General features: G+C 44.9%; 1 protein-coding gene across 2 annotated transcripts in view; it reads left to right on the top strand.

Moving 5' to 3' along the window:
* Window positions 1–25,236, top strand: part of DDX11 (DEAD/H-box helicase 11) — a 593,235-nt gene that overhangs the window by 481,495 nt on the left and 86,504 nt on the right. For both annotated transcript variants that reach the window (XM_069228147.1, XM_069228146.1), the window contains 4 exons: window positions 20,934–21,083; window positions 21,684–21,752; window positions 24,185–24,285; window positions 25,078–25,162. In XM_069228147.1, coding sequence (XP_069084248.1) covers window positions 20,934–21,083; window positions 21,684–21,752; window positions 24,185–24,285; window positions 25,078–25,162 — 405 coding nt within the window. The remainder of the gene's footprint in view (window positions 1–20,933; window positions 21,084–21,683; window positions 21,753–24,184; window positions 24,286–25,077; window positions 25,163–25,236) is intronic.

The following is a 25,236-nucleotide window of genomic DNA, read 5'->3' as shown; positions in this document are numbered from 1 at the left end:
GGCAGGTGAACTGAACAGCTCATTCAAGGCCTACACTTGCATGCAAATTCAAATCTCACAAACCATTCCAAGATGTTCTTCCCTTTTCCCATATATGTGTACACGTTCTCTCGGAATCCTGTCCTTCACTGGAGGTGGTGTCTGATATGGTGCTGTCACGGCTGCCATCCTAAGCTTCTCTCTCTTAAGGGTTGTTTTTGCTCTCCAGTTCTTTTCCTTTTCCTCCTTCTCTCTTTGTTTGTATTTCCACTCACTTAGATTTTCTTCCCCTTCTCTCAGGTTTTTTTCCATAGCCACTTCTCCATTCTCTTTCTCTCCTCTTTTTCATGGTGAGCTAGCATCAGCTCCGTTCTCTCAAACTCCCTGGCCTTTTCTTCTTGCTCAGTTTTAGCTTTCTTTAGAGCCAACTGCAAGTTCAGGGTCTCTGCTAGACTCCACCCACCCAAATGATTTACTCTTGGAATCTATAACCCTAGAAATTAAAAAGTGGTGTATACACCAGGGAATTTCTGGACACTAATGTGGAAGAGGAGTTTATTGGGGAAATGGTGGAAAGTGCATTAGGGGATACACTGTTTATGTCTGGTAAGGGGACTAGAGAGCCTGTCTCCAGGGCACTCTCCTCTTGGGTTCCTCTCATGGTTCCTTTCCCAGAGTCTCCTACATCCTCATCCCTTTAACCCAGTTTCTCAAACTGGTCCCTAATTAAATCAGCAAGGACCTCCCTGTTCCCGCTTCTGGGAGCCCTCCACAGCTACATAGATCCTTCAGCTGAACCACAGACTACTCCCAGCACTGTGTCCTCCATTATTTTACATGAGCAAACCTTGAGCGTAAAAACTGGACTTGTGTTACTGGCATAAATTGGAAGTGACCATTCTACACTTGTACCCTGGCCCCTAATTGTTAGGTACCCCACAGCGTGGTGCCAATTGTCATAACCCCTTTCAGAGGGCCACTGAGCCAGCAGGAGTTACTGGGTCCAACAGTGGAGGTTGAGGCCTCTTACTCCTGATGACCCAGGGCCTCACTTACATGGGGCTCTGAGTAACTGGGCCACGTACTAGCTCTTTGGCACTTGACTCTCAGTAGTAGTGCAGGTCCAGCAGTCCAAACCTTCTCAGAGTGGGGGAGGAAGATACAAAGTATACGCAGACACACAACTCCAAATACGCTCAGCAACCCCCAATAAATGAATGACCAGCCAGAAACTCTTTTATGGAACAAGTACTATTAATATACAAACACAAAGTGAAATAAGACACAATAGATAATACTCACTTAAATTATGGATAATATATACATGCAATTTATGGAAAAGTACTCTTTATATGCAAACACAAATTGAAATAAGGCACGTAATTGATAATATACACACAGTTTCTGTAAGGCATGCACTCAAGCATTGTCCAGTAAGTCCCTGAGTCCCACTTCCCCATTCATGTGAGGCGATCACTAAGGTTAGGCATGGCTAGAAGGCACAAGTCTTAGAAGTTCTATGATGGCTTCTTAAAAGTCAGTGTCCCAGCACTGTAGCACTTATAGCCAGAGCAAATCCCCCTAGAGGCTCAGTTACCCACACTTGCTGAAGCTGCCGTTCTGTATGCCAAGCACACATTAGCAATGCAGCATAAGCAGAAGTCTGAGTACTGCGTGCGAGGTGACAAGCATCCCTGATGCTCCGCCAACCGTGCACTAAGTCTTCCTGACTTCGGCAGCCAGTCTTGGGTGATGGAGTTGATGTTCTTCTTCTGTAGGCCACAACCTGCTATACTGCTCTTGTGTTAACGCTCCTTATCTTCATCCCAGCCAGCTCCCGGCTTACGGGAGTTGTGAACAGCACCCTCCGGACGCCGGTCCCTCTGGTTCACAACACTCCAAAGGGAAAATGACCCTGTTTTTGTCACAGTGCTGCACCAGTACGATGGGCCTTATCTTCACCTCGGCCCCACCTGGCATGCGGAGGTCACAAACAGTGCACTCCTGGTGATGGCCCCATTGGGTCACCACACTGCACAAGCGATGGTCCGCTTCTTGTCACAGCGCTGCACTAGGCCAACGCCCCTTATTTTCAACATGGCCCCCGCGTGGCATACGGCGGTCACAATAGCAGCGCCAGGCAGACTATGTAAATTTTGATTGGCAGCTGCCACGTTTAACAGGGTTTGTTTTTGCCCATTGGAATGTTGGCAGAATGAGAGTTCATGAGATGACATTTGGTGATAGATTGTAATGCCTTTAGAGAGATGGACTCACTGTTTATTCTCCGCTGTGGTGCTTAAATAAATCATTCTACCAAGTTGAATCTTGAATTGTTACATGCGGTTTGCGTACTCTTCAGGACACTCACACCATTGAATAATGATTCACATTACAAATTGATTCATAGACAGTCAGGGCTACACTGGGTGTTTTAGACAGAAGAAAGATACAGCTCCATCAGAGTCTCACACCACCAGAACGGTCAGGGTACATGGCGCCTGTGCCTCAGCTCTTAGCGGAGCCCGCTTCAGTACCCCACAGGGTTCCTTGATGGAACAGCATCATTCTTGCTCATGACTGACGTTGAGACATACAGGTGTCGAGCTCTCAGCTTGAGAAGCTTTCTTTTGCTCCCGAGGCACATGTTGCCCCCCTCCAAAATCCTTTCTGTGCTCTGATCCATTAATGCATCTATCTACATACACTATAATAGGCAACACATTGATTTACGTTTTCTTTTACTCCCTGATGGAGCACTTCCAACATGTGCCTTTCAGTTGAATAATACTCATGCACTCATTCTAATCTAGCATGAAAAGAGTGTTCTCGGATTCACTTGTCGTGCTGCACGCCTGCATTGCTTTGTGCTCTGAGCTAACCTCGCCAGAGATGTTTTACGGCGAAGGGGCAAAGTGAGCAATTGCCCAATGCACCCACCTTCAATGGGGCCCACTGAGAAATTGTGCTTTCTCTATGTTTTGACCTCTGTCTAATCTATTTCTCTATCTAAACCTCCCTCACGCTCTCCCTACCAGTACTTCTAACTTGGGCCCTGATTTAGGATTTGGCGGAGGGGTTCCTCCATCACAACAGGTGACCAACCCTGCCAAGTACCACTCATCAGGCGTTAGACTAACACATTTTAATGTGGTGGTCCGCATCACCGCATTAAAATGCATTACTCACGCGTTTTTTGCACCTTGACCATCTGCGCGCTGATCTTGGGTGAAGCTGGTAGTGACTGCGACCACGCAGTAAATTAAAGCAGCGGTGGTCTGAGTGCCCAATGACGTCTCTGTCTGCTGCAGGCAGGCTCAGCTGCTCGCTGGTTGAAATCACCGCGGTATTGCCATTCGCGTGACTTGTTGGAGTCATCATGGAGACTGAACAATGTGTCCCGTGATTTGTCCAGTTGAGTGCCGTCCGAGACAGGACTTGTAATAGGCGGGGGCCGGCAGTTATGTTCACTTTCTCGCTGCTCGCACCATTATCTGTTGTGCTGCCATTTAGTAAGATGCCGCTCGAGTCCGGGACCGGACCTGGCCACTTCCGGGGAGAGTTTGGTGACTGCAGCCTCTGATTGACACTGGCCCGTGCCTACCGTGGCTCGCGCTCCCTGCCACCAGACTGTCACAAATCAGTCTCAGGTAATTCAGCCTTATTTTAGATCGTCACTGCCGAGTCCGTTATAGGCAGCTCTGCTGTCTGCTCAGGCTGCTCTGAAATAAATGAATTGTAGAGCGACTAATCGTACATTCCAGTCACGCAATAATCGTCTCATAATCATTTATTGTTGCATGATTGGAATGTACGAGTAGTCGCACTACAATTCATTGATTTCATCAGGTCATGACGGGTCCAACTTTCAAGCACAGTGAAATATATTTAACAGCGTCACTGCCTGTCTGAGCTTGGCTGTAGCTCGCTGCTCTTGGCTGGGCAGCGCCCCGGACAGGATCGTTCTGCTGACAGTGAGTGGAGTTGGTAAATTATAGATTTTAATTATTAGCTAGCACTAAAGTTCCTGAAAATTGGAGCCTAACTGGGCCTCAGCTCACTGCTTTCCCCAGGCTGCCAGTTCCACAGAGGCAGTAGTGAACTGACTGAGGAAATTATTGATAGTAGCTGAAATCAGCGCTGGGCCTCTCATCCTGTTTGGCTTGGTCGGGTCCCACGTGGAATAGAAAGCCTACCGACTGATGTCATCGTTTTCAGTACAATCAGGTTACAAGGGCTCTAGGTTAGTGCCCTTTCTGGTGCTCCACATCAGTTTTAAGATCTTTTTTTAGAGCTTCACGTTGCTCAAATGGGTGCAATTTATGTTTCCCTCGTCTGCATCGCTTGATTGTGCTCACGAGAAAGTGTCACTCATAGTCGTTGAAATATCACTCATAACTACACTAAATTAGGAAAATATCACACATAAGGAATTTTAAACCTTGGCAGCTTTGGGTGACGAATATCCTGTCCGCCGAAATGTAAATATACCCTGTGGGATTTAGATGTTGGCGCACTTGATACACGTCACTGCTGTGTCAAATTCTAAATCAGGCCTTTAGTCTCATTAAACCAGTGTCGTCATTAGGAATATTTGGTGTCCCGATCAATAAATATTTCAACTGTTTTCTGTGTCCCTGTTAAAATGTGACCTTTAAATTGTTATATTTAGTTGTCATCACTTGGGCATTAATTATCAGGGAGTGGATAATAAAATTAAAGTGAGTCCCATATAGGGCCCCCAACGTATCGAGACCCTCAAAATCCCTAAAATGACACTGGCCCCAGCTGCATGTCGAATTAACCCCTTTTCTAACAAGCACGGTCCATGGCTTCTCCGTTATTCTTAATCTTTTATTTAAAAAAACACACACATACAAAAAAGCGTTCCGTGTACACAGACATTTTTCCTCCATGTGTCCCTGCTCTGCTCTTGTTTGAAAATATTTCACGCTGCTGCACGGCGCCGCGCCTCCTGTGTTTATTTCATTTCCAGAGCTATTCAGTTCACGGAAAAACGATTTCGGACGATTTACTCCCGTTTGCTCCCATCTAGTGCTTACCAGCGGAAGTGCAGTTTGTGAGCATCTGGTGAAGTACAGAACTATTTTTTTAGTGAGATTGTTTCCCATTCAGAATTTTCCAGGAAGGGAAAGGTTCATTTGCAGTTCAGCGTTTTTTGTTTCTGTGCTTTATTTTCACTCGTGGAGGTTGTTCAAGAATGCTGATAGGTGATGTTATCAGGTTATAATAGACAGGCCGTTCTCTTTTCTCTTGGAAAGTACATTTGCACAATCAAGAAATGTTCCATTCATGTTCAAGGCCGGAACTGGGCTTTGGTACCTTTCATGTTTGAATGGAACGTTTCTTGATTGTGCAAATGTACTTTCCAAGAGAAAAGAGAACGTTCCATTCAAACATGAAAGGTGCCAAAGCCCAGTTCCGGCCTTGAACATGAATGGAACATTTCTTGCTTGTGTAAATATACTTTGTATTGGCACTGCCGTTTTGGACGCTATGTGGTATGATTTATATTTGACTGCAGTAAGCTAATAATTATGGGACATGTAGTATTTACTATAGAGGCACGTGACTACGAATTTAAAGAAAGCAGTTGTGCCTTGAGAAGTCGATTCACCTGTAATCAAGGCAGTTATGCCGAAACACATAAGGGTAGAATATTGCTTGCATGCAGACACTATAACTTGTGTATAAAATACAGTGGTTTACCCATAACTGGGCTTTGGCACCTTTCTTGTTGGAATTGTACTACAGGAATCTCCGTCCTGTGACGCCAAAGCCGCCCTGCAGGGGGGCCCTTTTGATGGAGTTTGTTGTATGGCTATATATATATATATATATATATAGTTGGACGTGGCATCCTTGGCGTGGTCTCCCCTAACTTTTTCCCTTTTCCCTCTTTTTCCCAGGTTGTTGTGTGCTGGAGGCTGTTTTTGATACTCTGGGCACTTTACCACTGCTATCCAGTGTTAAAGTGCAAGTGCTCCTATGTAAAATGTATGTGTAATTGGCTTTCCATGATTGGCATATTTGATTTACTAGTAAGTCCCTAGTACAGTGCACTAGAGGTGTCCAGGGCTTGTAAATCAAATGCTACTAGTGGGTCTGCAGCACTGGTTGTGCAACCCACATGAGTAGCCCTGTAAACATGGCTCAGACCTGCCACTGCAGTGTCTGTGTGCAGTTTTTAAGTGCCAATTCGACCAGGCAAGTGTACCCGCTTGCCAGACCTAAACCTTCCCTTTTACTACATGCAAGGCACCCCTAAGGTAGGCCCTAGGTAGCCCCATGGGCAGGGTGCAGTGTATGTTTGAGGTAGGACGTATACTAATGTGTTTTTTACGTCCTGACAGTGAAATATTGCAAAATTCGTTTTTCACTGTGGAAGGCCTATCCCTCTCATAGGTTAACATGGGGGCTGCCTTTAATATTATTAACATGCACATTCCCGTTAGGGGCAGATAGAAATATGGAGTTTAGGGTCTCTGAACTCACAATTTAAAAATACTTCTTTTGGTAAAGGTTGTTTTAAGATTGTGTGTTTGAAAATGCCACTTCTAGAAAGTAGGCATTTTCTTGCTTAAACCATTCTGTGACTCTGCCTGTTTGTGGATTCCCTGTCTGTGTCAGTTTGACAATTGGGCTGTTTGCACCTCTCCTCTAGTCTTAGACACAAAGGGAGCTGGGATGTAGTCTGCATATCCTGATCAGCCATCTGTGCTGGGATGGAGTGGTCACTCACACCTGAAAGGGTTGTGCCTGCCCTCACACAATGCAGTCTCCAACCCCCTGGTGTGTGTCTGGGACCTGGCCTGGGCAAGGCAGGATCTTACAAACAAGAGAGACTTTCCTTTGAAGTTTATCTTCTTCAAAGACAGAAAAGGGTATAAGGAGTGGACCCAAAACCCCTGAAAATTAGACCACCTCTGGATTCAAGAGGAACCTCTGCCAAGGAGAAGAGCTGAAGAGCTGTGACATGGCTTTGTTGGGCTATCCTGCAGGTGCTGCTTTTGCCTGTGAAAGGGGACAAAGACTAGACTTTGTTGTGCATTCCTGCTTGAGAAGAATCTCCAAGGGCCTGAACTGAGCTTGCCTCCTATTGAAGTCTCAGGACCATCAAAGACTTCCCCTGCCAGCACGTGGACTCTCTGCTGAGAGTCCTATCCTGCCAAGTGGTTCCCTAGCCAGTCCCTGGGCCCTTGAAAGGTGAAGCTGCCAGTCAAGAACTGAAAATCCATGCAGAGAACGCTGTGCAGGGAAATTTACGACACACCTTTTGCAACACGGCCACTGGCTACGCGGGTGAAATCGACGCTCCACCTGCATCGCGGTTGGGAGATCGACGCAATGAAGCTGGAGAAACGACACGCAACACCCGCTTACAGAGGCTGATAACGGCGCAAGCTCCATGCAGCGCATTTTTCGAACACCGTGCAACTGGATTTTCCACGCATTGTCCCTGGGCGTCCAAGTCAACCCGACTCTGGGCAGATCGGAGGTGCCCTGTCCGGTACTCGGCACATCGCTCTCTTACGGGGGAGAAAAATTACACATTGCCGACCCGACCGGAGAAGGAAACAATGCACGGCCTCATTTGTGAGTAAGTAATCAACGCATCGCTGACTTTTCCAACACCTGCTCGCCCGTTCGGCTTTATTTTTTACACTAACGAGGTACTTTGTTTAACAACAGCATTCTCATGGTTTTCTAAGGAATAAGACTCGTATTCTTTTGAAAATTCATTTCTTGACTTGTGTATGTTGGATTTGTGTCGTTTTGGTCTTGTTTTGTTTAGATAAATATTACCTATTTTTCTAAACCTGTGTTGTCACTTTGTAGTGTTTCACTGTATTACTATGTGTGTTGGTACAAATACTTTAGACATTGCTTCCGAAGTTAAGCCTGCCTGCTCGTACCAAGCTACCAAGGGGGTGAGCGGGGGTTAACTGAGGGTGATTCTCCTCTACCCTGACTAGAGTGAGGGTCCTTGCTTGGACAGAGGGGTAATCTGACTGCCAATCACAAACCCCATTTTTATATATATATATATATATATATATATATATACACATACATACATGCTAGGGCCAGCATTTTGTCATGGGTGACGCTTATGCCCAGACATTACATACAATGTGTCAGATCTTTGCCAATCTGCTATCTGTGTACTACGAATTACCCTTATGTCAAAAACTGTGTCTAGGATATTGGGGACAGCAATTTCCTCCAGTATTCCAGCAGCAGCATTTTTCCGTGGGTGCTCATGCCAACATGAACATCTAGTGTGCCACCGCCAGAATTTTACTGTGGGTATCCCATGGGCAAGTAGTATTGCCTCCAGAATGCCAATGCTAGCATTTTGCATGGGTGCCTCTAAAAGCCGATAAGCATGCCAGGCCCAACAGACTTACAAGCATAACACATTCTCACGCATGCATATTTACATTCACTTATTCTCACCTCTCCCACTCACTCTTGCTTACTCATTGACACTCACTTATTTTCACTCAATCTCTTGCACTCACTCTTACCCAGGCTTACTGCCTCGCTTACACTTTATCACAGACTTTCCCTCGCACAGAACACACACAAAATCCCTCATAAAAACTTAAAACATGCTCATGTACACACATGGTCTCTCACACAAACTCGCTGTCACCTACGTGCACGCACACAACATAAATTTAAAAGCTTTTTATGTTATTTTTTTAGTGTTTCTCACGTAAGATTCCATTGAAGGTCCTGTCCCAGATCCTGCTGCTTGACATTTTATTAGAATAATAGCGAACAACAGACGATTATTGCTATCGATGTAATAAATAATGAGTAGGAAACAAGGAGGAGGTACTAATTTTGTCACCTGTAAGTCAAGGCGGTGCAAAGGCAGTGCCATGGGTCACAGCTAGGACCTCTGGCAACCTCTAACTGACGTCCATTCAACTCTTATTAAACTCTGCCCCATTCAAACTGAGAAATGACTAATGCAGTCAGATAAAACTACCGCCTGTAGAGTCGGGTATGAGGTGACATCTTGCCTCCCCAAGTCCTCTTTCTAACTTCTCGTCCACTCTTCTCTCTTTTTTTCTTAATTTTTGTCTTTCCTCCATCTTCGGCCCTTTACTAGCTTAAACTTCTCTCTTTTCATTTATCATTTCTCTCATATATTTTACTCTTCTCATAATTCTCACCTTCTTCCTATCCTTCCCGTCCTCCGTCTGCTCTTCTTGCTTCATCTTTTCCCCCTTCTCATCCCCATTCCACTTTTTCACTTAATCAGTGTCTACGCCTCTTGATCCTCTTCTTCAATTCTTCTTCTACTTCTTAATTTCTTCATCCTCTGCTCCTTTCTCTATTATTCTCCTTATTTCATTCTTCTCCCGAAATGCCTCTTTTTCTGCTTCTCTAGTACGTCTTCTTCCTCTTTTTGTATTCCTCTCCTATTCTTCCTCATTTAAAGATACCTGAAAATATGCTGATTTGCAAAGAGTGTACCGCTGAAGAGTAAGACTGAGTCTTTTGGACCAGCTAATGCATTCATTGGGGAGAGACTGTGCAGGACACAATTTTAGGTAGTTTTCCAGACAATGGAAGAAAATGCCCAGTTCTTAACTGTAGTGGGAACTCCCTAAAGAATGCAAGAAGTGAATGCAGCTATTAGGTCATTGGTGTAAGCGTAAAGTAGGTGCATACTTCCGTTGACTTTGTTCTATGTCAGTATCATAGCAACTTAACGGGGAAGGATAACTGACAGGTATCCTCTCGTCAGGGATAACTGAAAGTGTGCATGGCTGTCGGTGATCTTGGATGTGAAAATGATTGGACATGGGACTGGATGGGAGAGATTTAAGTCAGCCGGGGCCAGAATATTCGAGGACTTGGGTTCAGCCAGTGAGGCAGACCTGTAGTGAGAAAACACTTCTACTGATGTGGTGAATTGCACACTAAGCTGTGCCTCTCATGGCACGGTAATGGAAAGAGACAACAATTATGACCAGAAAGGTCTGTGAAGAGCCAAACTCTCTGCCTAGACACAGCCACATCCCATTGTAAAGAACCTGATTAACCTCTCGCCATGATCTCTGTTGATGCTGAGAATGCTTGGAGTGAGATACATGTGCTGTACGTCTGAAGGATAATAGGCAAGTCAGGTCTCAATATTAATACAAGTAAAAGGTTGGAATTCCTAATGGACTGGAGGGAAGGTTACTGCCAGAGAAGCAAGTCTCGTTATAGAGGTGCCTGCTCATCTGCCTTTGACAAGTGACCCCTTCATTGCATTTTGATGAGCGAGCCTTGTGAGAGGAAACTGTGACTCAGTCTGTGTCTGGACCCTTTGAAGTAGTAGGATGCACAGACTGTGGTTGTCAGACGATCGCAAACAACTGCCTGATCTTGGATGTATTGACCTGGAGCTTCCCTCATGATTGTTGAACATCTTTTAAGCCAAGACCTGTGTGGATTCTACTGTTAGTGTTTTCAGAATGTGAAGGTAAGTACTGTCCATTTCCTCCTGACTAGTAATGTCTGAAGGCCCCTGCTGAAGATTTACTGGCCTGCTGCTGCTGCTCACCTTTCTTTTGTGGAAGTCTCTGGAGAACCCAAATGCAAGCAAAGCACCTGAAAATGTAACTATAACTAATGTAAGTTTAGTTGTGATTCTTCCTGGTAAGAGCATTCCCTTTGTGCACAGGCTGAGAATTTTCTGTTGTTCTGAAGTTCGTCTAGAGAATGCTTTAGTTGGTTGCTAGAATACATGTATTAACAACAATGAGAATCCGGAGAGGGGCTTTTGAATTTCAGTTGTCTTTTTTATTGACTTTTTGCATTGTTGAGGAGGCTAAAAACATTTCACTACCTATGATTGCATTATGAAGCTAAGGAGCTCCCCTAACGCACCACACTGATCACACTTGTAACCTCAGCGTCAACCACAGTTACCACAACAGCAGCCACCATAACTTTGACCACAGCAGCAACAAGAGGTGCAACACCACTAGTCACAGCAGCACCAATAGCAGGTGCAGTAGTAGTTGCATGGACAATGAAGGCAACAGCAGTGACAACAGCCTGCTGCCACGAGAGGGACTACTACACCAACCCTGGCTGTATCCAGAGCAGAGGCAACCACTGCTATTGTCACAACAGTAACAAGAGCTTTAAAAACAGAGAACACAGCTATTACAGCTCCGAGCATAGAAGGTCTCACAGTATCTGCAAAAGATGCCACAGCAGCTTCAACAGTTGTCACCACCGCAGCAAACACAGCTGCACTTATCCCAGCATGAATCCAGCAGAGACAAAAACAGCAACTACAGCATCCAGCAAGGCAGGGACAACAGCATTGACCACGATTTTAACTGCAGCAGAAACCATAGTTGCCACCACAGCGAGGGGCATCTGACAGCAACATAGAGACAACCACAGTGACCACAGCTGTGACCACTGAGAAAAACAAAACAGGCTTGAGAGGAATGTGTGAACTAATCTTAGCTACAGGTAATTAGTCTCAGCAGCATTCCAGTCCAGCATTTGTTTCTCATTCTGGACTCACAATGTGCAAGTCAGTCTCTGTTCAGCCCCCAGTCAGAACAATCTAGTCAGAGCCATGTACCCGTTGAGTGAAAGCGTAAGCAGCCCCATGCCGGCGATGACCTGTTGGATCTCATCACTGAGATATAGCTTAAACCCCAGCATGCGACCTACTCCCGAAACACATACAATGAGTTAGAAATGGGGTCTTTGGTTGGCAGTCAAGTTACCTCCTGTCCCCGCAAGGACCCTCACTCTAGTCAGGGTAAGTCACACACAATCCAAATTATCCTGTGCCCACCATCTGGTAGCTTGGCACTGAGCAGTCAGGCTTAACTTAGAAGGCAATGTGTAAAGTATTTGTGCAATAAAACATGCAATAACACAATATAGCACCACAAAATACACCACAAAGTGTTTAGAAAAATATATAATATTTATCTGGTAAGATGCAGGTCAAAACAATCAAGATTCAAAAAGTATACGTTGAGATATCACTGTAAAAATTATATAAAGTGTCTTTAGTTTAAAAAAAGCTAAAATACTGCTTAAATACCCAAATGTGCCTTTGCAGTGGGGGAGACTTCAAAGAGTGGCTTAGAAATGCACAAGGTCCCCTTTCAGTTTCATCTTGTCTGCCAGGGTCCCAGTAGGGGGTGTGGCAGTCCTTTGTGTGAGGGCAGGCTACTCTCCTTTGACATGTATGTGTCATGCCCTCCACCCTCCAAGCCCAGGAAGACCCATTCATTATGCCGATGTATGCAAGTGTGACTGAGCATCCTTTGTTTGGGGTTTGTCTGAGTGAATGCACAAGGGAGCTGTCAACTAACCCAGCCAGACATGGATTGTAAGGCACGGAAGGATTTAAGTCCTCACTATCTAAAAGTGGCATGGTGAGCAAAAGAACAATGAATTAAACCCAGATCCGCGACTGGGGGTGAGTGAGTGAAAAGTTTCAACGCTCCGTCCATCATCCTTTTGTGTTGCTAAAGTTGCCCTAAGTGGGAAGGATATGCCCAGACGTGGGTCCCTTGCACACTGTGCCACTGGATTCAAGCTAGCCTAGCTGATGAAGGGTGATACCCTGAAACCGGTCCTAGGATGCTTGTTTCCGGTCCTGGGAGGACCTGGCTTGGCAGTTCGGGCTGGACTGTTCCCATGGGGAACAGGGTCAAGACTGATTTGCATATGACTGGGTCCAAACTGGGGTGGCATGGAGAGCAAAAGAACAATGAATTAAACCCAGATCTGTGACTGGGGGTGAGTGTTTGAAAAGCTTTAACACTCCGTCCATCATCCTTTTGTGTTGCTGCACTTTCTAAAAGTGTCATTTCTAAAATAGTAATATTAAATCCAACTTCACCAGTCAGAAGGATTTTGTATTACCATTCTGGCCATACTAAATATGACCTTGTTACACCTTTCAGCCACTCAAACAGTATATGAGGGTAACCCTAATGTTAGCCTATGAAAGGAGCATGCCTCATAGCAGTGTAAAAACAAATTTAGGAGTTTTACACTACCAGGACATATGAACTGCATAGGTACATGTCCTGCCTTTTAGCTACATAGCACCCTGCCTTATGGGTTACCTAGGGCCTACCTTAGGGATGACTTATATGTAGAAAAAGGGGAGTTTAAGGCTTGGCAGGTACTTTTAAATGCCAAGTCGAAGTGGGAGTGAAACTGTACACACAGGCCTTGCAATGGCAGGCCTGACGCATGGTTAAGAGGCTACTTATGTGGGTGGCACAATCAGTGCTGCTGGCCCAGTAGTAGCATTTAATCTGCATTTAGTGCACTTTAGTGGGGTCTTACAAGTAGATTAAATAAGCCAATTGGGTATTAACCAATGTCACCATGGTTTAAGGGAGAGAGCATATGAACTTTAGCACTGGTTAGCAGTGGTAAAGTGCGCAGAGTCCTAAAACCAGCAAAAACATTGTCCCAAAAAGTGGAGGGAGGCAGGCAAAAAGTTAGGGGTGACCACCCTAAGGCTGTCAGGTCTAACACAATGGTACACTTAGTTGATATGTCATTGGGAAAACATGGGCTGCAGTTTATTTAACATTGATTTATAGCACAAAGCCCCTTCCAGTCATTTTGTATTGGAGGCTATGAATCATTTGAGCCTCTCATAAATTACTTTGACATTGTTGAGCCTGTCATAAGTCACTCTGACGTTTATGAGCCACACAGGGTCATAAATTATTTTTGTTGCAGGCCCAACATAAATCATTCGGACAATTATATATGCAGCAAGACAATACAGGGAGTGCAGAATTATTAGGCAAATGAGTATTTTGACCACATCATCCTCTTTTTGCATGTTGTCTTACTCCAAGCTGTATAGGCTCGAAAGCCTACTACCAATTAAGCATATTAGGTGATGTGCATCTCTGTAATGAGAAGGGGTGTGGTCTAATGACATCAACACCCTATATCAGGTGTGCATAATTATTAGGCAACTTCCTTTCCTTTGGCAAAATGGGTCAAAAGAAGGACTTGACAGGCTCAGAAAAGTCAAAAATAGTGAGATATCTTGCAGAGGGATGCAGCACTGTTAAAATTGCAAAGCTTCTGAAGCATGATCATCGAACAATCAAGCGTTTCATTCAAAATAGTCAACAGGGTCGCAAGAAGCGTGTGGAAAAACCAAGGCGCAAAATAACTGCCCATGAACTGAGAAAAGTCAAGCGTGCAGCTGCCACAATGCCACTTGCCACCAGTTTGGCCATATTTCAGAGCTGCAACATCACTGGAGTGCCCAAAAGCACAAGGTGTGCAATACTCAGAGACATGGCCAAGGTAAGAAAGGCTGAAAGACGACCACCACTGAACAAGACACACAAGCTGAAACGTCAAGACTGGGCCAAGAAATATCTCAAGACTGATTTTTCTAAGGTTTTATGGACTGATGAAATGAGAGTGAGTCTTGATGGGCCAGATGGATGGGCCCGTGGCTGGATTGGTAAAGGGCAGAGAGCTCCAGTCCGACTCAGACTCCAGCAAGGTGGAGGTGGAGTACTGGTTTGGGCTGGTATCATCAAAGATGAGCTTGTGGGGCCTTTTCGGGTTGAGGATGGAGTCAAGCTCAACTCCCAGTCCTACTGCCAGTTCCTGGAAGACACCTTCTTCAAGCAGTGGTACAGGAAGAAGTCTGCATCCTTCAAGAAAAACATGATTTTCATGCAGGACAATGCTCCATCACACGCGTCCAAGTACTCCACAGCGTGGCTGGCAAGAAAGGGTATAAAAGAAGGAAATCTAATGACATGGCCTCCTTGTTCACCTGATCTGAACCCCATTGAGAACCTGTAGTCCATCATCAAATGTGAGATTTACAAGGAGGGAAAACAGTACACCTCTCTGAACAGTGTCTGGGAGGCTGTGGTTGCTGCTGCACGCAATGTTGATGGTGAACAGATCAAAACACTGACAGAATCCATGGATGGCAGGCTTTTGAGTGTCCTTGCAAAGAAAGATGGCTATATTGGTCACTGATTTGTTTTTGTTTTGTTTTTGAATGTCAGAAATGTATATTTGTGAATGTTGAGATGTTATATTGGTTTCACTGGTAATAATTAATAATTGAAATGGGTATATATTTTTTTTTGTTAAGTTGCCTAATAATTATGCACAGTAATAGTCACCTGCACACACAGATATCCCCCTAACATAGCTAAAACTAAAAAAAAACTAAAAACTCCTTCCAAAAATATTCAGCTTTGATATTAATGAGTTTTTTGGGTTCATTGAGAACATGGTTGTTGTTCAATAATAAAATTAATCCTCAAAAATACAACTTGCCTAATAATTCTGCACTCCCTGTAAATCACCTAGCCATAAATCAGTTAAACGGTTTAGTTTTGAGTACATTGAGTCTTGGCGCTGGCGTTTGTTTTCGTATGGGGGGTATGCCTTTTTAACCTTCTTATGCTTAACTTGCTACCTTGGTGATTCATTGCGTCCTGCCCTCCAGCGGACCTGGGTTGTGAGTGCCATATTCGTGTCCCCTTCCACCGACTGTTTTACCCTGCCGTAAGGCATTCCAAGCTAAGTAGTTCCATCACCCTGCTGTGTCGGGTGTGGTCTCCCATCCTCCTTATGTTCTTTACCTCCACACTACCGTTGGGTTACCATCCAATGGCGGCTCCTCCCAGACTTCAGTCCCCCTATGCGCAGCCCACTAGTTTCATGGCTGCCCAGAGGTTGGACCAGAAAACCTTCGTTCCTTCTGTGGACAAGTGCACCTTGTCGTCATGGACGTACTCTGGCCTCTTCAGGTTTATGTGGCTGTGCCTGATGCTTTCCCAACCATTAGACATGCAAACGTTTTTCACTGTCACATTGTTTCTTTCCTGATTTATCCAGTGCTCCAGCCGGCGCAGCTCCCTTCCAATAATGCCTGGGAATGATCTCTGACCAGATCAACGTTGTGCTACCAAAGAGCCTGGCTGCTTCCATTAGATCCCTCCTAATGCCACCAGGATCTCCCTCCTGCCCAGTTGTGCCAGACCATTGCCCCCCCACCGGTGTATGATTAAAATGTCTGGCTTTTTTGGCCAGGTTGCCTGCAGCCTCTCAACAGTAGGCTGTAGTTGCTTCCCCTTCATCCCAGGTAACTCAAACCACTTGATGTCTGTCTGTTGCGGGCATAGGTCCTGCCTGGGCTCATGCAGTTCCACCAGGGTTGGGTTCTCCATACGAACAAGTGGCTGACCACCCACGCTGTCTTTTGCTTCATACCTATTTGTGATGCAAGCACAGTCATGTCAGGCTCTTGTCCCCCAGTTGTCCCCTCCCTTTGCCCTATTTGCAGAGCTTGGGTTCGCTGTTGGGTCCTTGAGAGTGTGCATCTGGGAGTATATGAGGGGGGCACGAGGGGTGCTAACCTGTGATGTAGCTCTTATATGTTAGAGCGCAACCTACCAACCACCTTTATGCCTGCGGCTGGCATGCTGTAGCAAGCCACTGATGTTGCCGCCCCTATGCGGAATGAGTGTGTGCCAAAGTGGTCAGCTTGCAACCCTGCTTTAGACAGTGCCCGCTTCAGCACTGCTGTAAAATGGAAGGTACTCAAGCACTCTCTGTTGTTGTGCAGAAAAAGTACCCCATCTCCTGCTGCTCTCCTCAGTATCTCTTGACATTGCACACTGGGCATAGGTTGTGTTCGTCCGTCCAGGGACCTCAACTTCACCTTGGCTCTCTTACCCAGCTGGTCCGTCTTGGATCCCCGTAGCACTTGCATCTGCCCCATACCTATCTGTTCATCCTGTCTCTGTAGGGATGCCTCAGATCCCCCCAGCTTTGAGCGGGTGACCGTTTGCTTTCTTTAAATGCCCCAAAAAACATGCCAGCGTGAATGCTGCTTTGAACAGCATATTCTCAAAAGTGTCTGTGCACACAGCATCCAGCATCTCCACCATCAGCTTCTGTAGGACCCTCCACCCTTACATGGTGCCTTTACATAGTGTGAGCTGGTGAGGTCCCTTCCAGTTACTATTCTGCTAAAATGTGCCACTGCTGTTAGATGCACCTACTCCCATGACTTTGACATCTTTTGGTTGAAAACTCACTGTATGAAACCCTCAGTAACCCTGCTTCTCGCTTTGTGATTGTCAAAAGCTCTCAGCCCTGTTACCTTCAGGACTGTCTGTACATATGCCGCGTAGGATTTGGCTGTCTTAGGGGCTAATGCATGCTCTGTTAAGTAGGACAGGTTGCTTCTACCAATCCCCATAAGCTGTTCGCGAATGGTGTTGTTCCCTGCTCTGCTACTGGTGTCAGTCTCCTGAATTTCTCTATCTGAAAGCGAGAGAGTACATCTGCTTTACAATTATTTACTATGGGGACACCTGATGTCTAGGTTGCTTGCTAGCTGCTGCTTTACCCAGTGTCTAAGCAGTTTTAGTACTCGTGGGGAACGGGCTGCACCTTTGTTAATTGCTTGAATCACTGCCTGATTATCTGACCATAGAGTGATCTTCATGCTCATCAGCTGTTCTTGCCGTATTGTCGGGGCCACCACTATGGGGAATAGATCCAGTAGTGTGTTGTTTCTGGTGAGGCCTGCCATAGCCCATTCTCCTGGCCATTCTTTGGCACACCTCCTGTTCTTGAATATCGCCCCAAAACATAGGCTGCCGGATGCATCTGTGTATAGCTCTTTCTCTTTTGCGGATACCCAGCCTTCTTTCCAAATGAGAGTCCCATTGAAATTGACCAGAAATGTGAGCCATGTTTGTAGGTCCCTCTTCTCCCTTGAGCCCAGTCTCGTGTGGTAATGCCTTTTCTGAAGCCCCCTTGTCAAGTGTATGAGCCTTCTGGCAGAAACCCTCCATGCTGGGATGAGTCTGGCTGCAAAATTCAACTTCCCGATGAGCTCCTTCAATTTCCTCAGAGTGCCCTTCTGTTTTCCCAAAAGGTTTTGTATGTCCCTCCTCATATCTTGTACTTCGTCCTGGGGCACGCTGGATGTGCCTGCTTTGGAGTCCAGCTCTATGCCTAAGAATACCAGCTTTGTAGTGGGTACCACCATTTTGTTGTCCTCCAGCAGCACTCCTAGCTCTGCTGCTAGTGTTTGGGAAGCCCTTAGCAGTTCCCTGCACTCCAGCCTATCTGGCTTACCTACAAACAGAAAATCATCTAGATAATGCAGCTTACCACCACTGGGTGTTGCTGATGCAGGATCCACTCAAGTAAGGTGCTGAAACATTTGAAATAGGTGCATGAGATAGAGCACCCCATGGGCACTGCCTTGTCAAAATATGTGTTGTCTTCAAATTTGAAACCCAGAAGGGGATAGCTCTCTGAATGAACCAGGAGTAGTCTGAAAGCGGATTGAATGTCTGCCTTCGCCATCAGGGCTTCTTGCCCCATTGAGTGCACTATGTCTACTGCATCCTCAACTGATGCATACCCCACCTGCAGTCCTCAAGGTCTATTCCATTATTCACTGATCTGCCTTCCGGATATGAAAGGTGGTGGATTAGTCTGAACTGGCCCTGTTCTTTTTTGGGTACTACACCTAGGAGTGATATGACCAGGTCAGGGGGGCCTCCACCCTCCACCCTCCCCTGCTCCTTTTTCTTGTTGTTTTACTTCCTGACTATTTATGGATGCTCGCTTGCCGAGCGGAGGTTCCTTGGTTCTGCGCTGGGGCCTCTCCCTTTGGATGGGATTCTAAATCCTTGTTTAAAGCCTTCGCACAGTAATTTGGCATCCACCAGGTTATCATATTCGTTGGGTAGATGCCTCAGCCTGTATGTGTTTATTGGAGACCTAGCCAACTCCACTTCCTCCCCTAGCCAGGTTTTGCATTTGCTAGGACTATTTCCTTTTCTTCTTGTCCCTCTTGTGGCTGGCTCCCTTGCCTTTCTTGCATTCCGCTGCTGGGTGTTCGCCCCAGCATATGGAGCATACATGTCTGAGTTTGCATGCTGCTTTACAGGTACATTCGTCCTTGTCATACTTTTAACAAATGGATGATGCACCTTTCTCTGACTGTGTTCCCCTCCAGCTTGCTTTGTGCAACTGCTTGTAGTAGGGCTTCTGCTTCTTATGCTTCCCTTTTTGATAGCTCCGGCAAAAGGGCTGCTCGGTCTTCCCAGACCTGCTCGTGGCCTCCTTTGCTATCATCATCATCTTGTGCAGGTACCCTGCCACGTCTTCTTCATCCCACTCTGTTTTTGGGTGAGCTTGCATCTTTAGCTTGAAACCTTTATCCTAATCCAGCCATACATTATGCACAAACTGCCTCTGTGCCTCGTGTATGTTCGACTCATATAACCAGAGATCTTTTGCACAGTGTGGGAACTTCTCAACTATGATACAGGCCATGATCCTAAAGGCAACGAGCCAGTTATCAAAGTTCCTCTCTTTCCTTATCTTGTTCCTCTCTCTCCTATCCTCTTCTTTTTTTTATCCACAATTGTCAAATCCAGGCCCTCTACATGTATCTCTAAGAGTGAGAATATGTCAATGAATTCCCTGTGCCAAATGGTGTCTGACAGCCAACTGTATCATGCTGGCCAAACCAGGGGCCCTGGTGACCATATAAGGCCTTCAAAGGCTGCTCCTTTTGTACGCTTCTGGGGCCAATACTCCTGTGGCTGCGCTGGTCTGACTCTGCCCTTTGACTCCCAGGTCTGCGCTCCATACCTGTGTGGATAGTGCCTCAGTGCTTGCTGCTGCCATCCCCACCTCCACCCTCTCTGGTAATGGGCATACCTCAGCCCTCGGTAATGGAGCCTTCCTACTAGGGGAGCCTGTTGTGACCCTGGCCTATTTGATGATTACTCCCCACTCCCTCCTGTTGCGCCCAAGCCCCCTCTATTTGCAAACAGCAATGGCACAAATGTTTTTAAGCATTCTTGCACTGTCTTGCTAGGTCCTGAGAACCCCAACGCCACTACTGCATCTCCTGTGCACTTCTTTTCTCTTTTCTTGCTGCCTCTGTTTGCATTCCGATGCCTCTTCCTTGGCTGCTGGCGGGCCACCGCCTCTTCCCTGGCTGTCTCTGTGCTGCCCGCATCACTGGGCACCTCTTGCGTAGGTTTCTCTTTTGGACCCTCTCCCCTGATTTGCCTCCGGATCCTCTACTTGCTCCGTGTCGCTGCAGCCTCCCTTGCTGTCTTGATTATCTCTTCCAGATTGGACTTCTGACTTGGGGGGGAGGGGGGGGGGTGGAAGTATACTATTATTATATATATATAAAGTTACTGCTCTACTGGCTAGTGGGTCTCATTGCCGCTGTAGGCTGTCCCCAGCTACCTGCCACTTAGTGAATCACAACCAGGTCTCGTCGCCCCTGCAGGCTGTCCCGACTGTCCTTTGCCTCCTTGTTTTGTTCTCCTGCTTGCTGTTCAACATGGTCACATCACCCTTGTGGGTTGTCCCCGGTTGTTTCTTTGTTCTTCTGCTGAGGGGCCTATGCCTGCCCCCCGCCCCCCCCCCCCACAAAAAAAAACCTTTTTGCACTATTTGTTGCACGCTGCTTTGAACTTGCTTCCCCTCCTGGTTATTTTCTTTATAATCACTTGTAGTTCCTTTGCAATTTAACCGCAGTGACCAGTCTACCAGTTACCATAAGCTGCTGTTTGATCAATGTAAGACTGGTGTACACATACTGCTTTCATTTGTTCCAAATGTACTACATTTTGTTAAACCTGTATATTTGTTTTGTTTTCTTCTTCTTTTTTTGCAAATGGACCATTAAGTAAGTGATTTGCAAAGAGTGTAACACGGTTTGTTTCAGTAATATGGCTTGTCTCCGTGACATGGGCATGATAGTTGGTCTTTGAAGTCTTTTGTTAGGAACAGGTAGCGTTGGAAGGTACGTATATGCATGGCTTGGTTTGTTTTTGAAGCATATGGTAATCCTAACAACCTTTTCCCCACAGATGGATGAGACAGGGCGCATTCTCGCCAATCTATGTAATGTGGTGCCAGGGGGGCTCGTGTGCTTTTTTGCGTCCTATGAATATGAAAAACAGGTGTTTGGACACTGGGAGAAAACGGGGCTGCTAAAACGCTTGGCTTTGAAAAAAAAGGTAGGTTTACTTCCATATTTGAAAACATTTTCATTGTTTTCCATTTAGAAAATTGTGGGGTGGATGAAATTAATTTTACCTTCATTTTGAATTTAGTACTGAAGGAGATAAAAGCATGCTTTAGTTTCAATTGATGAGAACTATTTTCATGTTGTTCGAGTTCTACAGTGAAAGTGTAGAAAGTAAAAAGTGTAAATCCAAAAAACTGAACAATCTGGGCAATTTAGGTTCTCTAGCAAGGCATCAACCTCATATTCACATGAATGAGTGGTAACATCTCTACAGCTTTCAGATTGAAAACCACATAGTGATCCTCAAAGTTAACATTAGTAATCCTCAAATCATGAGAGCCCAAATATTTGGAACCTCCATTCATAAAAATGGCAAATCCATAACCTCATTGGTAAACCTGCTGGCAATACTCCATTCCAGAACACACTGACCATCAGTATCTCAGCACTACCAGTTATCTTTGATTTAACTCTGGCAAGGGAAGGTGGTGACATTCCAAAAACATGTAGGTTGTTCTAGTACATGAGAAATGCATGACGTCTCTTCTGTGACTGCATCATTTGATCTTACTTCGCATGTTTTCAATAGATCTTCCAGGAACCCAAAAAAGCAAACCAGGTCGAGCAGGTGTTAGCGGAATACTCCAAGTGCATAAAGGTAAGTCTGGTTTCAGTTATCTCCTTCCTACATTTCAACTTGGGTTTCAACTGGAGCATCATTATATAGAAACTGCTTTCTTTCTGCCAGCACTTCATCTCTTACACCTGCACATCACTCTTAACCATTACCTCTTCTTTTACTCTGCTGTAATTGACATTTGATAGGGTTAATTTCACTATTGGATGCTCTTCTCCCTATCCGATAATGGTTTTCTTCCAATGTCTCTAATCAATACCCTGGGGTGATTGGTCTTTAGCATCTGTTGCCTCTGTTGCCTCTTTTTATGGCAGGGTGTTCACCTTTATTTTCTGTGTTTGCCACATTTCTTCCATTTATGATTACCTCCTTTGGCCTTGGCTGTCATTCATATGCTAAACATGTTTGTTAGATATTCCTATCAGTACCAAAGCACCTTTTGCCCTGTCAGTTAGTTGTCAATTAATGGATGGCCACACACTCCATATGTCTTAAAAGGGCCATCCAGTGAACAGAAAATAACAGTTCTCTTTGCCGTCTTGCATCACTAACCGTGGCCAGCCATAGTGATTCTAGAGTGTTGCTTTGTCTAGTGGTCAGGCTGAGTTTTGAAACATAGTGTGACATTTTTCACCAGCTAGCCCCTTTAACTGGGAAAAAACAAATATTATTTTTCCAGCATTGTTCACTTATGACTGACTGCATCATTCTTAGGATGTCAGTTTTCTCCCTATCCTTTACCATTGTTCTACATTTGCTTGTAACTGTAGCCTCTACTTTGACTTTTCTTTTGGTTCCTGCACCCCCTCTGTTTCACCCACCTGTAGATTTTTGATAATGGTCACCCAGCTCTTAGTTATTACTTCAGTGTTTTCTCCTTGTTTTTGCTCCTCTCGCTTCTCTTGCCTCGTGTTCTTCTGTAGTCCCTGTTGAAACGTTCTTCAGTGCTGTGCTTCGATCATTTTTGAGTGTTCAAATAGCTTTTATGCTTATGTCTGTTTGTTGCCTCTGTTACCACGCTAGACGTCCATTGCAGTTTCTCTGTAGTGTTTGTAATTAGTCTGTGCTTGGACTCTTACTTATCTATCCCCCATCATTTTCTTTAACACACTGCTGCTCTTTTTCATTCTTCAAGCCAAGCATGTTTAGTTCCTCCTTGATAACCTCAATATTTGAAACACTAAGTATGTGCCATTTTGTGCCTGCGTCAACACTGAAATCATTACCCTTCGTAGTTAAAAAATATTTTCTTATTCATTTACCCACTTTTCTCCATGCACTATTGTTTTCTGTTTTGGTCGATATTTCAGTTAATGCTTTAAATTTTGTACCATTGTTTCATCATGTAAAGTGCTTTTCAAAAGCACTATCTAATGTAACAGGTATCACTGTTAGCAGTGAAGTCTGCGGTGCGCAGCCTTCTCCGAGGAGTCGCTTGTGAGCTACTGGTGGCTTCTCGGGTACCTTTAAGCAGCTCTCCTGTGTACAGCCCTTCCTACCAAGTTAGACTTTTTTGCTTGTTTGAAAAGTGAGTATTTTCAGAACTCATAAATTGGTGAAAAAAATATTTAAAAAACATTAAATTTCAAAAACATATTCAAAGCTGAAATTTGAGTAATAAGTCAGAGAGAGTTGGGGAGACCTATTATTATTATTATTGTTAGCCTGGTGCCAGAGGCATTGAAGCAATGGCTGTTAATAATTATCCACATAAAGCCAATTCACATTGACAAAGCCTGTTTTACATTACTGCTGCAGCAATGCAAGAAGGACTGAGGTGATCATTGCTGATAATCTTCATGTGGTGGCCAGTAGTGTAATCTTGTCTGTTCTGGTCACTATTACAACGCTAATATTAGTAGCTCAGGATAATTTTAATTGAACATAAGTATTTCTTATTACAGAAACAGTTAGAGATCCCTGGCAGAGCGTGTCTCTATGAATGAGTTACATTACACAGAATACATGTCATTTCGTGCAGAGCTCTCAAGTTTACTGGTTTTTTGAGTAGCTTACCCAGCTTGACAACAAATTATTTCCCTTTTTTCTTTGCCCATAGATTTTAGAGATGGCTCAATTTATGATTTTTTTCCCCAAATCATTCTAAAGATCAAGGGAATTCAGGTCAACGGCAGTCCTTCAAGCCTATTGTTAAGGCTTGATGGTGGTAAGGTGGGCTTTGTGGTAGGGATCTGTACTGTCAGTGACAACTTTAACCTTAGTTTAGTTTTTCGTTTCTGTTCCCACACTAAGCAGCGTGAAGCATTGAAACCTCAAAGCCCAAGTTTATAGAGATAAAAGCATCTTTGCTCTGGGCTCCTATAATAAATATCATGTGTACTCACAACAGCCTGTGGCTGGTCGTCAGTGTATTAAAAAAGGTAGGACTTCATATGAAGTATAGAATTTTGAAAAATATCTTCTTTACAGTCAATCTTTACTCATACCTGCAGCGCTGCAGCCAGACAGGAGGTGTTCTGTCCGGGGCTCTACTTTTTTCTGTGGTCGGAGGAAAAATGAGTGAAGGAATAAACTTTTCGGATGACCTAGGAAGGTGAGAAGTTTATCATGTATGTTTTAAGCAGCATATTTGAGTTCTTTGTGTGCACCGTTGATTAATAAACTTGCTGTTAATGTTGTATTTGGTGGTAGATATGATGGAGAACAAAGTGATGGAAAGAATGCTTGAACTAATTTCAGCCAATGGTGACAGCTTGGGCCACATTCCTGTGAATGTTTTTTTGCCCACTATGCCACTGTAAATGGAGAGGAACCGAATGAAACTCCACTTTGGTCTTGCTGAATTAGGACTGAAGGCTACCAGCACAGTTTCCTTTTATATGGGACGTAAACATCCTCAGGCTGATTTCAGCCTACTTGTGCCTCTTCAGAGTGGTGTAGCTTGAGTCATATGGCACGGTGTGCGGTGGACCCACATCTGGGAAAACCCATCACACAGGACATATACTGCCAAAAACAACAAAGTGCTGGAAGGAATGCTTACATTAACCTCAGCCACTGGCTACTGCTTGGGGCCATGTTCCTGTCCATCATTTTTGCCTACTAGGCACTCAAGACAAATAAACAAATCAGCCTTTGTGACATTTAGGGTTCGTTTTAGCGGTAGTATCAGATATATTTGTAAAGAGTCTCTGTTGCAAAGTAAGTTACCGGCTAGCTTGATGCAGGTATTGGGCACTGGTGAAATATGGATACATTTGGGTGGCGGTATTGTCTCGCACTACGTCATATGTTAAGCATTTGTAGTTTACTTAGATGATTGAATGTTTTTCTGTTTCTCATAGCAATGCATTCATGGTAACTCTTCAACACGTTCTCTTCTCAGATGTGTGGTGATGGTGGGCATGCCGTACCCAAACATCAAATCCCCAGAATTACAAGAGAAGATGACCTACCTGGATAAAACAATGGTAAAATTAGCTAGTGAAATGGCTGTATTGAAAGTCTTAAGATCTCAGACCTAGCTCACAGCATGCAGTGTCTC

Source organism: Pleurodeles waltl, chromosome 4_1, assembly GCF_031143425.1.
Source record: "Pleurodeles waltl isolate 20211129_DDA chromosome 4_1, aPleWal1.hap1.20221129, whole genome shotgun sequence".
NCBI classification, from domain to species: domain Eukaryota; kingdom Metazoa; phylum Chordata; class Amphibia; order Caudata; family Salamandridae; genus Pleurodeles; species Pleurodeles waltl.
This window is presented reverse-complemented; position numbering and strand designations above follow the sequence as displayed.